The sequence below is a fragment of the Heloderma suspectum genome, chromosome 5 (genome assembly GCF_057233095.1).
Source record: "Heloderma suspectum isolate Gila_16-S chromosome 5, 16-S_ref, whole genome shotgun sequence".
In the NCBI taxonomy this organism is placed as follows: Eukaryota; Metazoa; Chordata; class Lepidosauria; order Squamata; family Helodermatidae; genus Heloderma; species Heloderma suspectum.
The window spans coordinates 96,716,933-96,735,213 of NC_139462.1; the positions used below are offsets into that span (position 1 = coordinate 96,716,933).

The 18,281-nt window shown below is 46.2% G+C and overlaps 2 protein-coding genes across 3 annotated transcripts in view; one reads left to right on the forward strand and one right to left on the reverse strand.

Annotated features, from left to right (window-relative positions):
* SCFD2 (sec1 family domain containing 2) overlaps positions 1-5,706 on the forward strand; it is a 252,196-nt gene extending 246,490 nt beyond the window's left edge. For both annotated transcript variants that reach the window (XM_084856757.1, XM_084856763.1), the window contains one exon: positions 1,048-5,706. In XM_084856757.1, the coding sequence (XP_084712883.1) occupies positions 1,048-1,140 (93 nt within the window). In that variant the 3' untranslated portion in view covers positions 1,141-5,706. The remainder of the gene's footprint in view (positions 1-1,047) is intronic.
* RASL11B (RAS like family 11 member B) lies at positions 3,051-11,697 on the reverse strand. The gene is made up of 4 exons (XM_084856772.1): positions 11,396-11,697; positions 10,345-10,401; positions 7,328-7,404; positions 3,051-6,414 (listed from the first exon to the last, which is right to left on the reverse strand). The coding sequence occupies exons 1-4, from the start codon at positions 11,535-11,537 to the stop codon at positions 5,947-5,949; spliced, it is 744 nt and encodes a 247-aa protein (XP_084712898.1). The 5' UTR covers positions 11,538-11,697; the 3' UTR covers positions 3,051-5,946.
* Positions 11,698-18,281: the final 6,584 nt, after the last annotated feature.

Here is an 18,281-nt window from a genome sequence, read left to right on the forward strand (position 1 = left end):
TTGACAGGCCTGCTGCATACATAAATAAAGTTATGATCGTACCTATTTGAGTTCAGAGTAACAATCTTTCCCAAGAACATTGGTCACAGCAGCCCCGCTAGTCCAAGTGTTGGCCTTTGCCCCTCCTCTACCCGGTCTGGAGGCCCAGTGGAAGTGTCTGGATGGTCTCTTTCTGTCAGCAACAAATTGCCTAGACTGAGGCAGTGCAGCAGATCTTGGAACTAATGGGCTGGAGTGACTGTCCAAGATGACCTGAGTTCCTCCTGGGCCAGCAGTGTTCCAGTCTGTGATATTAGTATCTCCGTTTAAACTGCCTAGCAGGGGTGGGCAACTTGTGGTCATCCAGATTTTTTTTGGCCAAAGCTCCCAGCATCTCTCACCATTGGCTATGCTGAATGGGGCTCATGGGAGTTGTAGACCAAATCATCTGGAAGGCCACAAGTTGCCCACCCCTGGCCTAGAGTTTCTTCTTCCTCCCCATGGCCTCAGTGGAATAGAAAGTAGTGAGTCAGCCACAGAACTCCTTGTTCAAGTCCCACAACCCCTGACACAAAGTATCTCAAATTAATGTATGAACTATTGTCTCTTCCAAATGGAAGAAGGCAAATGCTGGCTGTATTCCACTGAATCCATGAAAGGAAAAGCTGGATTCTGGTTTTTAAAATCTTAAGAAAAAAACAAAAGAAGTAGCTATCAATTTGAATCATTTATTGACAAAACATTAACAGTTGCAGGAACCAACTGCAGGTAGATCAGGCAATCAATTAAAATCAGAACAAAAGAAAACCCACTGCTACAGGCTATATGTTGTGGAGATCAATGATTTAAGCTACAAATGGAGCACAATGTTGGTGATTACAGCGCTTCCAATGGTAGCAGGCTTACCTATAATTATATGCTGAGCACATAACAGCTTTAGCTAAGTTGTATTTGCCCACAGAAACACAAGTCTTTGTCACTAAGTGTGCCTGATGCTCGCTAGCGCTTCGTGGTGGTGGCAGGGATTAGTCTCAGTAATGGTATATGTATACATATCTTTCTTTTCAGGTAATTGCCCTCTCCACAACTCTCCTGACGCCACTTAACATTCTGGAGTTGCTGTTTGCTACAGACCATCTCCAGCCAGACATTGGCATCTGAAGATCAGAGGATCTGTCGAGTAAGATGAGCATCTGGCCCAAGTTGCAGCATATATCAAAACCTGTCTGCCTTCTGTTTCTTGAGACATTCTTGCAAAAATGAGAGGCCCTGAAATTGCACATGACCTTGATTTTAACACTGGGGAAAATTGATTTGATAGCTGCCTGTACAGAAAAGTCCTGAACTAGCAGAGTGCTTGAAAATCTGCTCATTTCTTCAGTGACGTCAAGCTGAAATTGTGTTCCTCTCTCTGCAGTAATGCTGTGTTTAGCTGAAATTCTTTTATCTCTAGCTTTTTAAGTGGTGGTTGAAAGCAGCCTCAGGGGGTAGAGATCATTGCCTGTAACAGTTTCCCAGGAAGCTTGTAGAACAATCGAAGATAGCTACAGGAGCTTCCATTTTTCTTCTGAGTTTTTCCTTCCCTTTCTTTAGCAGTCTTGCTCATGCCTTTTTGGTTGGCTTGTGAAAGAAGATGCCACCAGAGAAACTGTTGAGCAGTAAATAGCAAATTTGTTTTTAAATGCAATATGCCCCTGAAAGAGTATTGTGCCTTAATGTCTTCTTCACAATCTCTTATTAGAGAGGATGTTAATTCTAATATTGGGTAGTTTTTATAATAGTAGCCCAGTTACAAGCCAACAGGCATCTCCATGGGAAGAAAGGCCTGGAATTCCCTGCTAAATTCTTTCCCAAAGATGTCCAACTGGTCCAACGTGAAGTCGCCCTCCTAGATGGTGCTATTCTTCTAAGTGGTACTACACAGAAGATAAATGTTTGATAAATAATCATGCATCCATGGACCACAAAATCCTCCCAGCGTGGTTGGAGATCTTGAGGCCGAAAAGCTGAGTATCAATATAAAGATATGAAATTGCTTCAGAACCATCAGAAGTGGAAACTACCATAGGGTTACCATCTAGACCCAGTTTATAGCAGTCTGAGGAGCAGTTCATATATTCAGTATGATCACATGGTAAAGCTACTCCTGAACTTTCATTCAAATCCTTGTGCATGTCAGGGAGAAAGGTAACCTACCTGATACGTTACTTTTCTTTATGAAGGGAGTCTTCTCACCCCATTATACTTACTTATTGGATTTATAGCCTGCCCCATCCCAAGAGCTCAGGGTGGTAACAATAAGCTTATTCTATCCTACCTCTTGCTGCTGAGTCATTCAGATGTGAAACACACTGCCACCGCACCATAAAGAAAAACTTTACTGCTTGAGTGAACTGAATATATTGGAATGCAGGATGATCATGGAAGCAACTGTATGTTGTTAGGCAGATGAGGGATTAATTGGATGGAATATTTTTCGCTTTATTTAGTCTCGCTCTCATTCTCTCTCTCTCGCCCCCCAATTATATAAGGAGCAGATTATAATTTCAGTAGGTTGTAATGCCAAGAATATACCTAATTGTTTTCTTACACTTCCTGTTTTTTTTAGTAACAGTAGTAGAATAGTTTAAGAAAACAGTGCCTAATAAATCAAGCCAAATTATGAGTTTTTCTTTCTTTTCTGAATGGAGTATTTGAACTGCTTCAAGCAGCTAGCGATTCTTTGTTAGCATTTTACAGCTGTAGAATATAGCTAGATGCTGCGTTTTCAATGTAACCCATTCCAGCACCTTTGATAACATGTTGCAAGGAGCACTAGTTGAGGCCTTCTCCAATCTAGCAGATACAGATTAGCCCTTTGTAAAAGGCTTTCAGTTTGCGTAGCCCTTTGTGAAGATAATCTAAATTTGGCTGTAATATGACACTTCAACAAACAGAACAGAACAAAGGCTTGTTTATGAAACATTGCTCAGAGGAAAAGACACACTCTCGAGTATTTACTTATGGCAATGAGCATTGGATGTGCTGTCATGCCATATTTGATAAGACAGGTGACAAATCAAAGCAGATCTGTAAAGCTATTTATTGGAAGCATTTAGGAAGGAGAAAGGCAAGGACAGGCAGTCTCCATGGTTACTATTCCATTTCTGTCACACTGTGTTAATAGACTAAATATTTTAGAAATTATTTGAGCACAAAAACAGACATGTTACAGAAATTTCCTTTGTCTCTTTATCGAAACCCTGGTGGGCTTGATTACATAGACCAATTTTCTGTCAAAGACTGATCTCTTGGCAGTTGACCCTAAAGTCTTTTGGGAAGCTTTGAAACTGGACTACAAGCAATCTGTTTGAATGGTAGCTCCTGTGCTCTATCATGATTGCTCCGTCATGGAGCCAGCCAGGGCTTCACTGGAGCAGGGGATCAGACTCAGGACAGAGGTCAGCGCCAGTTCAGAGGACCACTGTGCACTGCATGTCATAGATCATACTGCTTGCAACTCATGTAGAATTTCCAAAGTAGTCACTTGGGAGAGTATTAGCCTCAAAATAATAGAAATGGAGATGTAGGCCCTAAGTTGTATGGCCTGCTGCTACTGCATAGCAAGCCAATCAGTACGAGCACTTACATTGAAATGGGAGGTGTCCCTCCTTGTTCTTGGGCACCAACGGCAACCGCAAGACACTCTAGTACAGGGATGGGCAACATCTGGGGGTTGGGGGCTCCATTGCTCCCATCGGGTCCCCACTGGGGGCTGCATCCATACCTCTCACACACACTGTTGCCATCGCAAAAATGTATAATTGAAGTTCAGCAGCACGGAAGCAGCAGCAAAACAGTGACAATTTTGTTTTAAAATGGCACATGGGGAGCATGCACATTGTTTGGAAGGGAGGCGTCTAGGAGCGCAATTCTGCTTCCAAACAAGCTGCATGCAAAATTGACACTTTTTCCCACTCCTTCGAATGTAGCAGTGGCAGTCAGTAGGGGCTGTAAAAAGGCCAGTGCGGCACACGTGGCCCACGTATTTCCCACCCTTGCTCTAATACTTAGAGGCAGCCTCTCTCTCTACAAGAGCCCTTTTTTTTTTTTTTTTTTTAAGGTGGAGCAAAGAACGAGCACCACAGTGCCTAGCAGAGGATCTCCAGAGTCATGGGGGTGGCTTCACAGACAATTAGCAAGGAAAAGGGGGTCTGAGAAGCAGGTGACTTTGCACAGGAGCTGCTATAGCTGTTGCAGTGCAAGTCTGTGGTTGCACTGCAAAAATCTGAGGTTGGGGGGAAATAGAAGGCTGCTGGAGGGGGCAGGCATTGTTCTATAGCACTAGCGTTACTAAAAGCAGTAAGACTGCACCCCCTACAGGTGGTCACTAGCCTAACCAATGTCATTTAGCCCCTTATGGCATAATCCTATGCATGTGTAGACAGAAAAAAGCCCGACAATTCTCAGCATTCCCTAGCTGGACTTTTTTCTGTCTAAACATGCATAAGATTGTGCCTTTAATTACTTTGTGATTTCCATGTCTCACAGGCAATGTGGGTCTTGCCACCACTACCCCTTTTTTCCTAGTATCTGGATATAAAAGACGACAACTGCATGAGAAAATGTTGTTTAATGCTGAAACAAAATTGCAAAGTTGTGTTCTATTTAAGTTGCTGTCAACATAAAAATAAATTACAGCTTGAGAAAAACACAGTGGTGTGTTTTTGTTTAAAGTGCATTGGTGTCAAGCTTGTAGCCCTCAACCCCAATCCTGCTGGCTCTGTGCGACAAGCCTGATAATTCAGCTTTTTACAATGTAGCTACAAAATGGTAGACTTGTGCAACAGTGGAATATGCTCTAACTGGAGATATGGCTCAGCCAAGAACTATCAGCTTCATAGACAAATCATACTGGATTGAAACATGAAGTTGCATCCATGCCCAGAACACTTAAATGGGATAATGATAATCAGTTGAATCCAATTCAAAGATTTATCTGAAAATAAATTCAGCATCGCATCAGATGATGAGTCTTTGAAGAGTGATCATGGAAGTAGTGTTTTAGACCAGGGGTGAGCAACATGCAAGCCCCCTGTCCTCTTCTGCCACCTTCACCATCCCACTGCTGAATTCAGCAGCACAGCCTCAGCAAAAAAAAAAAAAAAGCGGTTTGCTGCCAATATTTGACAGCAAAGTGATATGGAGCCTTTAAAAGGCCAAATGTAGCTTGCTTTCAAACTAAATGTGGCCCTTCTAATGCTCTGTAGTGGTTTGCTGTTGAATTTTGGTGACAAACAGAATTCATCGATGCAGTGGCAGGAGCGTGGCCTATGTGGGAGAGTGGCTCCCAACACCCCCAAAGTTGCCGACCTCTGTCTTAAGACAGTGAAAGAAGAATTACACTTAATAATATTTGTGGTGCAAAATATCTCACTACATGGTCAGAAATACAGTCAATTAATAATGCCCAATACCAATGGAATATTTGTGCCTCCAAACCACAAGTTAAAAAAACCACAACTTACAGCTCCAGGGAGTACTACAAACAAAGACAACCTTCATCCAATACCAAAGATATAACCAACTGATGTAAACACGTTATTTCCAATTGATAAGATGGCATTCGGAGTATTTCGTCCCTGGCCTCCACTGCAGTTGGAGTGACAGGATAGTACACACATCAATATGACCTATGTTCCACCACAGAACATAAAAATATTGGCAGTTCATTCAATCAAATGTTCCATTTTCAACATGAAACATCCTATACCACTTCTTCAGAACCATATTCACACTTCAGTGTTGTTCCTCCATTACACAATGTATTATGTCCATAACTATTCAAACATCTGAAGTTTCTTCCTCTCTCTCTTTTGCCCTTCTTTGGATGCTGTAATGCCAGCAATTAACGTTCCAAAGCTGGAACTATAGGACTATGCAGTGGGGAAGGGGGAGGGGGGAACCCATCCCATTTAGTTTGATCTTTCAGACAGAGGTGACAGTCCTCACTTTGGCAGATAAGGCTTGCTTAAACCTTCTTTTCAGATCTTGCATGTTGGGTGACTTTGGCCTTGGAATGAGAGAGCTTCTCCTCTTCTCTGGGGTGCTGGTAGATTGTTGCTTACAGACATCTTTACATAAGCTATGGAAGGCATTGAAGACATCCTTGTAGTTCTCACTGACAGACACTTCATAGAAAGTACAACCCAACATACTGGCCAGCTGAAGTCCATGTTGAGGTTCTACCTCTTTAATATGGAGGAGGTCTGATTTGTTTGCTACAACAACCACAGGTACTCTATTTCCTGGGTGCAACTGTCTTATGTGCTGGTGGAAATGACCGAGTAGTTCATAACTCTTATAGTCTGTGATTGAAAAGACTATCACAATTGCTTCTGCCCAGCGAATACATCTGTTCAGCTGCTCATTACAATCCAGGCTGTGTCCGTGGATCTGAAAAAAGAAAAGAAAAATTATTTGGCTGCAAAGGAAGAGCTCAAAAGCAATCAGGTTTCAGGTTACAACGTCTACTGGGTATTATATTATGAGATAACATTGGCATTGTTCAGTGTCCCTAAAAATTTAATTCTCCTCCCTCCAGTTGCAACACAGACACACACACACTAGGTCATTCCAACGTCTGCCATATACAAATGGAAAGTTGACTCAAGTTGTACCATGTGTAAAGAAAAAAGACTTTGTGGTGCCATAGAATGGGAAATTAACTGGCTAGACAGCAAGTCGGGAGTGGAGAGGGGGGAAGAGAACAAAGGTATGAGCTGGAAACATTTAAAGTTGGAGAGCTGCCCAGTTCAAAAAGGCAAAATTTGACCTTACTCATGTCTATACATTCAAACTTTCCATAATATAAGATCAGCTCCTTTAATGAGTGCAGCTGCTAGCACTGTGGCTTAGTTTCTATTGTGTGTGTTTATGAAACTAAAGTTGATTAGGCTATAGCAATAAAATTTCCTTCCAGATTTCCAGTGCACTTTGCTAGCATCATAAAAATGAAGCGTTCCTTAGTTTGCCAACTAACTGTTCTTAACACATAGCAAGATCTCAGTTTAAGAAAGGCAGCCTTCTGAAACAAGACGGCTGTGTCTTCAAGTGGACAAAAGTTTAATTGAAATTATGGGTTGTTTTCTTTTACTGTCAGAGACTATATACAGACCATTTATCAAGCACTGACTGTTTACAGCACTTTTTGTTACTAGCAACAAAAGAGTTTTTAGTACAGCTAGAACAACTCCACTGCCTAAAGCTGGGACACTTTTGAACAAACATGCAGAGCAGTGGACTCTTTGAAAGGTACCAAAACTGAAGCTCCCTTTTAAATTTGGGCAAGCAAAGGAACACAACCCACCTGCACTCCAGGAGTGTCTTGGACTTGAATTGCAAACAGCTCTCCATCAATTTCAATCTGTCTGCTGTACAGATTACCTAGGAATAAAAATGCACTTGATCACACTAAGTTCAGAGATGAGACTGTAACATGCACTATACATGTACATTTGTTAACTTGTGTAAAACTGAAAAGCTTTCTTTCATGGGGAACAAATCTGGCGGTTGCTGCTTTGAAAATTTTGAAAACACTGTCACCCTTCTGGCAGTATTAGGCAAATTCCATCCCAGGAAAGACAAGACTGGCAGCACAATCCTATACATGACTATTCAGCTGTATGTCCTATTGAGTTCAATGGAACATACTCCTATGTAAGCGTGTATAGAATTGCAGCCTGAGCTAATGACTGCTGGCTGAAGGCTAAAAGCAGCAAGGGATGAAGATTATACGTAAACATGCAACAGAATTACGATTAGTTGACAGGGCCAAGAGGTTTTATACAGGCTTGCTTGTGAATTTTAACTTTCTAGGCCAAGTCAGAACTAACGTTAGGGGCAGGATAGTTTAATTAGCTGCCTGGGCTCTTTTTATAGGGCAGCAGGGCACACGCCAGCCAAAGTGAAGCACATTTAAGTTCCACCGAGTTAAGCAGGGGCTCATATTGACCAGGTTGAGACGATCGTGGTGGGGAAAAGAAGCCACTGTGGCTTCTCTCCCCACGTATGCTGTGTGCACAACTGCTATTTTCATAATTACTGGCACGGGTTGCCGTGTTGTCAGAACCTGGAGCAGTGCACAGCAGGGGTGGCTTCTTACTCACCTTACAGCCCACGGCTTGTAGTACGGGTTGTAGGGTGGGTAAGAAGCCACACACACACCCCGCACGAGGTTCAGATGACATGGCAACCCATGCAGTCTCATGGGCAATTATGCAACTGGCAGTCAGGAGCACAGTACTTGCAGAGTGGGGTAAAGAAGCCAGGTTTCTTCTTTTCCCGCTCTGATTATCCAAACAGGGCCATTCTCTCCTATTGGAATCAATGGGCTTTAAAGATTCTTCACCTTGGCGGGAGCAAACCCTCCCTTTTCCTTGACAATGCAGGACTTCACATGTTAGTAAAATCACATCCCTCAAATTGGCCTTGTTAAAAACCCTAATGGCTCAATCCTACGCATATTTAGACAGAAAAAGTCCTATAACTTTTTCTGCATGCCCTAGCTAGCCATGCTGGCTGGGGCATGCTGGGAGTTGTAGGACTTTTTCCCTACATCTCAATGAGACTAACATCTCAGTAGATGTGTGTAGGATTGCACTATTAAGCTGATTTCCCCCATTTCACATGCAGTCTTTTGTCTAAGGGGAGAGTAGCAGTATTTTCATCTTATACAGATTTTACATGCTTGCTGCAACTGATTCTAAATCAGTTATCTTCTGTCTTCCCATTAATTGCTCAAACTGATACAAATGCTTCTTGCGGCAAATAGACCAATTCCTCCCCTTCAAACATATGCAAGTAGATTTAAAGCACACATACAAATGTTTGCAGGCCTGGCTTGTGTACAGCACAAGTCAATGAATGCTAATGAACTAATGTTTAAACTATGAAGCTGCATCTTGACTATAGCAGAAGCTAGAAGCTGGGTTAGTCTGAGACTTTATTTCTTTATTTTCTTTCTTTCTTTCTTTCTTTCTTTCTTTCTTTCTTTCTTTCTTTATTAAATGTATTGATCGCCCATCTGGCCAGTCACCCAGCCACTCTGGGCGATGTACAGCAATAAAAACAGTTTACACAATAAAGTTCAACATTAAAAACATCACATTTCTAAAATTACCCTAGCCCACTCCAAATGCCTGCCTGAACAACCATGTTTTTAATGCACGGCGGAAGCTCATTAAAGAGGGGGCATGGCAGAGTTCCCTAGGGAGGGAGTTCCACAGAGTGGGGGCCACCACAGAAAAGGCCCTCTCCCTCATCATCACCGGCCTAGCTGTCCTGGCTGATGGGACAGAGAGAAGGCCATCTGAGGCTGATCTTGTTGAGCGGCCTATCTGGTGTTGCTGGAGGCGCTCCTTAAGATAGGCTGGGCCGGAACCATATAGGGTTTTAAAGGTCAAAACCAACACCTTGAATTTGGCCCGGAAAACAACTGGTAGCCAGTGCAGCTCCTTCAACACTGGAGTGATGTGATCTCACCAGCGGCTGCCTTTAATCAGGCGAGCTGCCACGTTCTGTACCAGCTGCAGCTTCCAAACCGTCTTCAAGGGTAACCCCACATAGAGCGCATTACAGTAGTCTAAACAAGAGGAGACCAGGGCATGTACTACCGATGGGAGCAGATGGTCGGGAAGGTAGGGAATATTTATTGGAAATATTGCTTTCATGGGTTGCTATATGTTATTTATTACATTGCTATACTGCCCCATAGCTAAAGCTCTCTGGGCGGTTTATATTGGGAGCATATTTTTTCTGTTGGTTTATCTCCATTATAGGGGACCATTTCCCACCCTGCCTGCAGTCACTTTCCCTTCTGCAATTTCTTGAAAGGGCCCTTCTTGCTTTTCTGGGAGAAAAATAAACTATTTTGGATTTAAACTCAATTTTTTAATGTAAATTCCTTGATTACACATAAAGATAGGAGCGGAACTAGGTTATGGGGTTTCCAGCCACTGCCTTGAACTTGGAACTTATTTCATTGTGCTGCTGGGCGGGGGGGGGAGGGGAATGATGAATAAGGGGCAGTCTTTGTAAAATCTGAGGGATTTGACACCCCGTTTTGGCTGAAGTAACAATAAAAATGGCACAGTGCTTTCCTTTGAGGACTGCAATAGTACAAAGTAAGACAGTGCATGAATTCTGTCTTCTTGATAACATGATGAATCCCCACACACACACACACACACACACACAATGTGCGTAGCCAGCCAGACAGACATTGGTGTTTCAGTATTTCAAAGTGAAGTTTCATTGGTCCATTGTACAGTTTAATTGCAATGCAAGCCTCTGCATACAGACAGTAGAGCAGAAGTTGTTTCTTACCTGCGTTGCGTTCATAGTCTCCAATGAATCGTTTTGTGAGAAATCTCACCACCAGGGCTGCAATTAACAGAAAAAGATGCAGGTTAAAAAGAAGAAGAGAAAAAGTCACCTCCACTTGGAATGTAAGTCTGATCACTACCCCTCCTTCCAGTTTCTGTCTGCTTGCCCCAGAAGCCAAATTCTGGCCACCCTAGCATGAACAGCATCACTCCAGAGGGCATTAATTGAATGCATAGCTTTCAACAGCTACATTTTGCTAGCAAACACAGCCAACAGATGAAACTTGAGTGTAGGAATCAAGGGGCTTCAAGGCTGCAATCTTAAGCATATTTACTCAGAAGGAAATCCCACTGAAGCCAGTATGACTGGCTGCGAAATAAACACATTTAAGAGGGGGCTGGAAAAAAAATCAGCTAAGATCTATGCTCCCAGACCGTTACATCGTTTTGCCTCCGTGTAGCCCCAAGGAAAAGGCTGCTTCTTTTTTTCTCGACAGCTTCTAGTCACTGGCCCATCTCAGCTCTCAAATTAAACCAAGTAAGGTTTCACTGGCATCACGAAAATAGGGGGCAAAGTATGCAAGAATCCGCACCGGGGGGGGGGGTGTTATCCTTTTAAGGGGGTGGCCAGATCTCACGTTCGGGGTGATATGCATCGATTGGGCTTTGTGCCTGGCTATTGTCCACCCCCGATCTAGCAGCAGGTGGCTGGGAAAACAGCAGAGCGCTGCTGCTGTAGTCTCTTTCTCCCCAAATTACCGGTGAGGGCGTTTGGTCGTTGGGAGACATGCTGCTGTTCCCATACTCTCCCCAGGCTGCGGCTGGGTCCCGTGTCACACAGGTTTGCTCCCTCTTGACCCTTCGGAGGGCGTTTCCGTGGCCCCTCAATTCCCCCGGCGGAGGGAAGGCGTGTGCTCTGCGCACCCACATAGCGGATGGGGGCACGAGAGGCACAGGTAGCCGCCGCCCCGCGCAAAAAGATGCCCAGTCGCCTCACCCCTGAGATTGCTGCGGTCACCTGCCCCCACCCCGGCACTGCCTTCCCTGCTCACCGGTCTTGCCCACACCGCTGGCTCCCACCACGGCGATCTTGATGAGCCGAGGGCGGCCGGCGCCGCAGTTTTCTCCGCTGCCGGTGGCGCTCGCTGCCTGGGGGTACTCGGCGATGGTCCCCATATTCTGGATCAGGCGCATCGCAGCTGCCCTGGGGGAGGCGAGCGGAGCTGCCAGCCAGAGGATAAGGCGGGTGCCGCCGGCAACGCCAAGGGCGCCTGGACCGTGCCGCGGCGGGAGGCGCAAGAGGCGAGGCGAGGCGAGGCGGCGCGACGACGGAGACCTGCCGCCGCTCTGCGCCGCCTGCGCGCTCCGGCGGCGCTTTTTCTCCCAGGCCCCGCGCGCTCCGCCTCCTCCTGGCTCCCGGGGAAAGCCCCGCCCCCGCGCTCCGCTGCAGGCCGGCCGCCGCGGCCACGGCGCCCCAGCCTCCGCGTGCTTACCCGGGCGGAAGGCCCGCTGGACCGAGCGGGCGTGCTCGTCCGGGACTGTGGCGGAGGCGGCCCTGATCCCTGCCCCGGGGGGGGACGCGGCGTGCCGCCCGCAGCCTGCTGCGGGATGCGAAGCCGAGCGGCCGCGTCTCCCCCTCCGGGCCTCCGCTCTCCTGGAGGAAGTGTGCTGCGGCGGGCGGGGAGGGCCGTATCCAGTGTTGGCCCTGCTTAAGAGTAGGCCCATTGAAAGGAATGGGACTTAAGTTAGTCGCGGCTAACTTGCGCCGCATTCATTTCAATGGGTCTAACTTCAGCCCCATTCCTTTCAGTGGGCCTGCTCTTAAGCAGGGCCAACACTGGATACTGCCCGGAAATTTGGGGCGCCGGCCTACACATGTTTAGGCGGGGAAAGGGCCAACAATTCCAGCACGCCCCGGCCGTTATGATGGGAGTTGTACAGCTGGGGGGGCGGGGGCTAGCCAGGCACAGGATGACGCCCTCAGCTGATGGGGGGGCACAGCCCAAGTTCCCCACCCCACCCCCACTACCGAACTCCGGTGACCCTGATGGGTTGTCGCAGAAAGCTCGCCGGGGAATCGCTTCGTTGCAAGCAGAAGGCAAGCCCAGCCGAGCGAGCGCGGCAAGGGGGGCTCGGAGGGCTCGCTAGCCCGGCAGTCCACGTGGCCCGGGGCGTGTGTCGCCCGCCAGGCTCAGCCAGGTGTGAACATGCACTCGCCGAGGCGCTCCGCCGTCCGTCGAAGAGGCTGCGGACCACGCTGGTGTTTGCATGCCCATTCGGTCTACCAGACGGCTCTCGTTAAGGCAAGGGGGGGGGGGGATTTAGTGCGGTTGCTCAAGCCACTTCTCTCTTAAACCGAAGTCTTGGGGATTATCACATTGATCTGTCAAGCAGGCAGGGTACCCCACCGCCACAGCCCCAATCTTCCCTCTCACTGAAGTCCAAGGAGCGGGTGGTATGTGTGTATTATATAAAATCACAACCAGGGCATCTGGCACTGTGCGGAATGACGACGTTCCTCCCCCCGACCCCGTAAGGAGTGGTAGAGCTCATGCTTTGCATAGGGAAGACCCCAAGTTCAATACCTGGCATTTCAGTTTGAAAGAATCAGATAGAAGATGATTTGAAAGACGTCTCCAGAGCCACTGCACAGCAGAGTGGTCAGTACTAGAGAAACATGGATGAATAGGCCTAGTATAAGGCACCTGCTTATGTACAATTTTGTATGGGGAAGACAAGACAACTACAAGGGAATTAGGATGCGTGTGGTCCGCTGAGGAGATCTACTGTATCTCTGGCTCCGTTCCAGCCCTACACACAAAATCCCATTAAATGAGATTTGCATCCAAGATTGCACTCTGAATCCCATACCAGTTTTATGTTAGGGCCTTATACCTGAGAACTTAGGTCTGGCAAATCTCATAGTTCAAGATGAAAGAAATAAGAGTGCCATATATCACTCCAAATGTGCTGTTATGAATCATAGTCCCAAAGGAACTAAGGGCCTATGCCTGTTTAGACAGAGAAAAGGCCTACAACTCCCAGCATACCCCAGGGAGTCATAGGCCTTTTCTCTGTCTAAACATGCATAGGATCGTGTCCTTAATCGCCCTAACCCCTCAGTTCTAGCTGGGTTGCCGGGGTGGTCAGGCTCTAAGGAGGTGCTTCAAGATGAGGCTTTTGTTATGCATGGAATTTTATGGGGAGTCCAGGCAATATCATCTTCCCTTTGTAATCCTCCCAGGTTTTCCCACCCCTTCCCAGAAAAAAAGTCCATTAAGGAGAAAAGGATGGAATAGGTGCACAGTGCCTTTTGACTAGTAGCACTAGGTGAGATGGTCAAGATGAAGTTTTCATCTTGACCTACAGATGGTCAAGATGAAGTTTTCAGTGAGGATGTTGAAATCATTCGCAAATGCCTCAGGCACCAATGTGGGATAAGCTTGTGGACTATAGCAACATTAGGTCCACACTGATTCCTAAATGTTTTCATTCCAGACAATGAAGATCAGATGTGCACAGGCCACATCTTGTTCCTCTGATCTCCATCACACCCCAAACAAGACATTTGTCATCTCTTCCACTTGACAGATGTGCCACTAGCTGTCCTTGCATCACATGAGCTTTGATTCTAGCCTTGTTACTTGCTCTGAGCCTGATGCAGATTAGAAATGCATCTAAATAAAAACTCAAGACCTATTCAGGCATTCTGAACCTGAATAGGGCAAATACATGAGGAGTGTTCCAGCCCGGCCCCTCCCTCTGTCACGTTTGTGGCCCTCAATTCATGGAGAGCGATTGTCTGAAGAGGAAGTTCTTCTGCACAAGTTCCACTGAAATAAATGGGAGCTGGGTAAGAGCACTACCTGATGGGTTGCTCTCAGAGGCTGGAGATGAGAACCCTCTTCAGGCATTCTTCTTACCATGCTGAATGAATGCATGAGGAGACGAGTGCTCTAGCCCCGCCCCCCCATCACAGCTGTTGCCCTGTATGCATGAAGGGCAATAGTCCAAACAGGAGAATCTCTTGTATCCCTGTTTGTGATGTGTGTGCATCCCAGTTTTGCCAACAGGTTTTGTGGGGAGAGGATTATTCCCAAGGCTTGTCTGAACAAGAAGTGTGCGAGGGACTAGAGAAATGCACATGTCTGTAGTGAAATCTAAAACCTGGCTTAGGCCAGCTCTCTTAAGGACTATTGTCTGTCTCTAACCTGATAATGTCATGGGTGTAGCATGGATATTGCATTTTGAGGAACAGAATGGAGCATATTGGCTTGCTTCTGGATGGACTGGAGGCATCTAGCTAGCCAGTGTTGGGAACAGAGTACTGGACTAGATGGACCATTGGTCTGGTCCAGCAGGGCTCTTCCGATACCATGTAGCACAGCAGCATCACTGTGGGTTGGATCCAGACTTAGTCGTACTTGAAGCAGAACCCGTAAAATCAATGGGACTTAATAGTCATAAGTAACTTAAGTCCTGTTGATTTTAATGAGTCTGCTCTAAGTATGAGTCATTCTGGATCCAACTTTGTATATTAACAGTGTTCTGCATGGAGGTCTTTTGTAAAACCTGCGGGTTTAGATAATAATGTGTTTTGGGAGGGGGGGTTAACGTAGGACTCCCGATCCTTCAGAAAGATTTGCAGGAGTTCAAAGCGACAATTTTATTATTCAGAATCTCATCTCCCTCTATTGCTAGTGCTTTACTTTTGAACTCTGAGCATACGTTTTGACGGGCAAGCCATGTGAATGGACCACGCGCATGTGCTGATCCCTCCTATGTCACTGCCTTTTGAGACTCCGCTGGCAACCTGCACAATTCTATACAAATAAACACAGGCAACGAAGTCTGGTGCTCCGGCAGAAAGACCACGTGTGTTTCCCAGCTCACCTCACCTAAGCTGATGTGGATCAGCTAGCCACGGGGGTGAAGCTACTAATCGCTCCTGCTATATCTGCTGCTTTAGCAGAAAGCCACCTCATCCAAACAGCCCCAGAACAAAAAAAGGAAGGGAGCCAGGACTGAAAAGAAATTACACACAAAAGGAGAGCAACTTTGCCTTGTGCTGGGGAAGATCAGCCTGTCGGCAATGCACAAGTTCATTTTGTGAGATAGGATCTTCATTATGAAATGGGCGGCTGGCATGGGGAGGAGGGGGCCCTGCAAAACCCCCACACACATAAAACCCAGTTGGCTTCGAGAGCAGTCTAATAGCAGACATTTTTTCACTGTCCACAAAAAAGGCCGACTAATGTTCTGCAGCTACATTAAGATTTTTATCACTTTTTAAAGCTTTTGTGGGTTTTCCCCCTTCCAATTTTCCTCCTTATGCAACACACACACGCTGCGCCAAGGAGTGGCAAAGCAGATGCTTTTTCTCCTGCTCAAGGCAGCCCATGTGCTGCCCTTATTTATTTGTACTTTGATCCTGTCTCATCTTACCAAGCCCATTTGGGGCAAGTTGCACATGTTTCAAAGGTTGAATTATTTTAAAAGCTTTCGGGTGGGCGGAATGTCACCAAACTGCTATAAGAATGTAGGAATTGCCTTTTTAAAAGTGCATTTATCCTACTCATCCATCCTCCAAGGAGCTCAGGATTACTTACAACCCACCACCAGCCCAATTTTATCCTCGCAACAGAGATTAGGTTGAGAGGTAGTGCCTGGTTAAAATTTGCCGCCCAAAATAATACAGGCAATAACATTCTACAGGAGCTAGGCAAGCAGTTGCCTTAGGTCAAAATTCAGAACATGACAGTAATTTTGTATCGGGCACCACATGCAGAGCTCTGCAGGAGGCACTGGTGTCCCACTCCCCCACCCCCCAGAGCAGCTGGCAAGACTGACGGCAGAGGTTGGCATCACTGGGCACCTGCCAAGATCCATGCCTTTCTAGGGGGTCCACTGCCACCCCCTGAAGTTTCCTGCTCCTGCTTCTCCTTGTTCTTACTGCCTCTTCAGCTACCCTCCAAAACCAAGTAGTGAGAGGAGCAAGGAGAAGGAACAGTTCTACCTGTTTTGTTTTCTCACTCTGGCAGGTAGTGTGAATTGAGGTCAAAGGGAGAGGCAAGTCAATGGGCAGCAGTAGCAGTGGGGGAGGTGGTGGTGATGGGAGCACTCAGGAAGAGGGGACCAGAGGGCTGCAAAACCTGGAACCAGCCCTGGCAGTGGATTGGAAGCAGAAACTTCAGGCAGTCCAAATCAGGACACTATCACAGCCTTCCAGAACACTCCTGCTCCTCAGAATCAGCTAAGACCAGACAGCCAAACCCATCCCACTGCCTCCTATAAAGCTGTCAGATCTGCTGACTCTCTGGGCAAATCCTTTGTTTGGGAGGCCGACAGGTTATCCCTCTATCCTGCTTATAGTCTTTGCCAGCCCTTGGAGCTGATTCCAAGTGCCTGATACTTGTACATGTAGTCGTAAAAGATGTACAGCCTGTTACCTTGTAAGTAAGTAACCCTTGGACAGAGGATGGAAGATAGTAAACACAAAGGCAGTTTGCAAACTTTAAAAGGAGTAATCTGTTTTGTTGACCTAGTCAAGAGGCTGCATGCTACATCTAAATCTCTTGTGAAGTCTTTTGTTTTAAGTTCATGGCTGGATCTTACCCCATATTTCAGACTGCAACTCTGTACCTATTTACTTGGCATGAGCCCAACTGAATTCAATGGGACTTATTTCTGAGTAGATATATATAGGATTGCACTGACAGTCTGTGATCTCTCATCCTCTGCAGTCCTCTGTGGTTGGGGATCACAATCCCCTCTAGTCAAGTTAGTTTCACCAAATGCAAGCATTCGCTTTTGTCTGGTTGATGGTTGCTTTGACTGAATTCCACTTTTACTTTGTTTCCTTACATCAGGAGTCCAAATAGTGCAGGCCGCAGGCAGCCCCCAAACCTTTTCTGGCAGCCCCTAGACCCCCAACATCGGCCACCAAAAAAAAGTGGGGGAGGAGGAAAAACCGCTCTAGAAACATACTCTAGTTTTTGCCAAAGAAGGCTTGTTCCTAGAATGGCCTAGGAAGCCGTGCTTCATGGTTCCTGCCCGCTTCCTAGAATGTTCTGGGGATGCTCTAGGAGTGAGGCTTATGTGGCAGGAACCATAGAGCTGTTTCTAGAATGTTCTTTCCCTCATTTTGTGGGAAGGCTTTTGGCGTGACCGGGGAAGGGAGGGGGCTTCAACACCTTGATGCTGTGACAGGACAGATGCTGTTGCTGCAAAGCCAAGATCTGTTGTTGCTGGAGTGAGTGCAAAGTGAGTGATTGGTTTGTGAATGTATGTGTGTGTGCGTGCGCACATGTACAGCTCCCACCACCCCAGCAGACACCTGATGCAGCCCTCAGGGCTGAAAAAGTTGTGCACCTCTGCCTTACATGGTATCAGTTTTGCTTCTCTCCTTACCTTTCTAGCAGACATTTGGAAGAAGACTGCCCTGAGACTTCACTTGTCTACATAAGGCCTTAAAGTGGGGAGGGGACAGATTAAATTTTTTAGTTTGTGTTAAGAGACAAACCAAAAGACAAAAGATCCATGAAAGCTACTGAGGCATTTCCTTCTCTTGTGAGGATGTCCTTAAGGGAAACATTACTTCCTACTAGAAGATGTCAAGCAAATATAAGATCTATTCTCTTTCGAGATGAAGTTAGCTCCTCATTATATTGTCTGCTTCCTAGGGGAAAGGATGCCATAATCTCTTACATGTAGAAGAACCTCCCTTTGCTATAAGAGAGCATCTGAATCTAATTCCAGCATTGAAAAGGTAGGAGTAACAACAACCAAGGAAAAAAGGGAAAAAACAAAATCGTATTATGTATAGACAGGGGTGTGGGGGAAGTCTTATAATGTTTTGCTTTGCTCAAAGGTGTCAAAACAACAAGAGGAAAATGGTCAGGGCTGGCCCAAGGCATTGTCCTGCCTGAGGCAGAGCAG

Bases quoted from the DNA above. Each gene is read 5' to 3' on its own strand.
- RASL11B (XM_084856772.1), bottom strand. From the start codon at position 11,537: ATGCGCCTGATCCAGAATATGGGGACCATCGCCGAGTACCCCCAGGCA. The intron at 10,402-11,395 runs GTGAGCAGGGAA...TGTTAATTGCAG, and splicing joins CAGCGGTGTGGGCAAGACCG to CCCTGGTGGTGAGATTTCTC. The intron at 6,415-7,327 runs GTGGGTTGTGTT...TTCTTTTTTCAG, and splicing joins AAGACACTCCTGGAGTGCAG to ATCCACGGACACAGCCTGGA.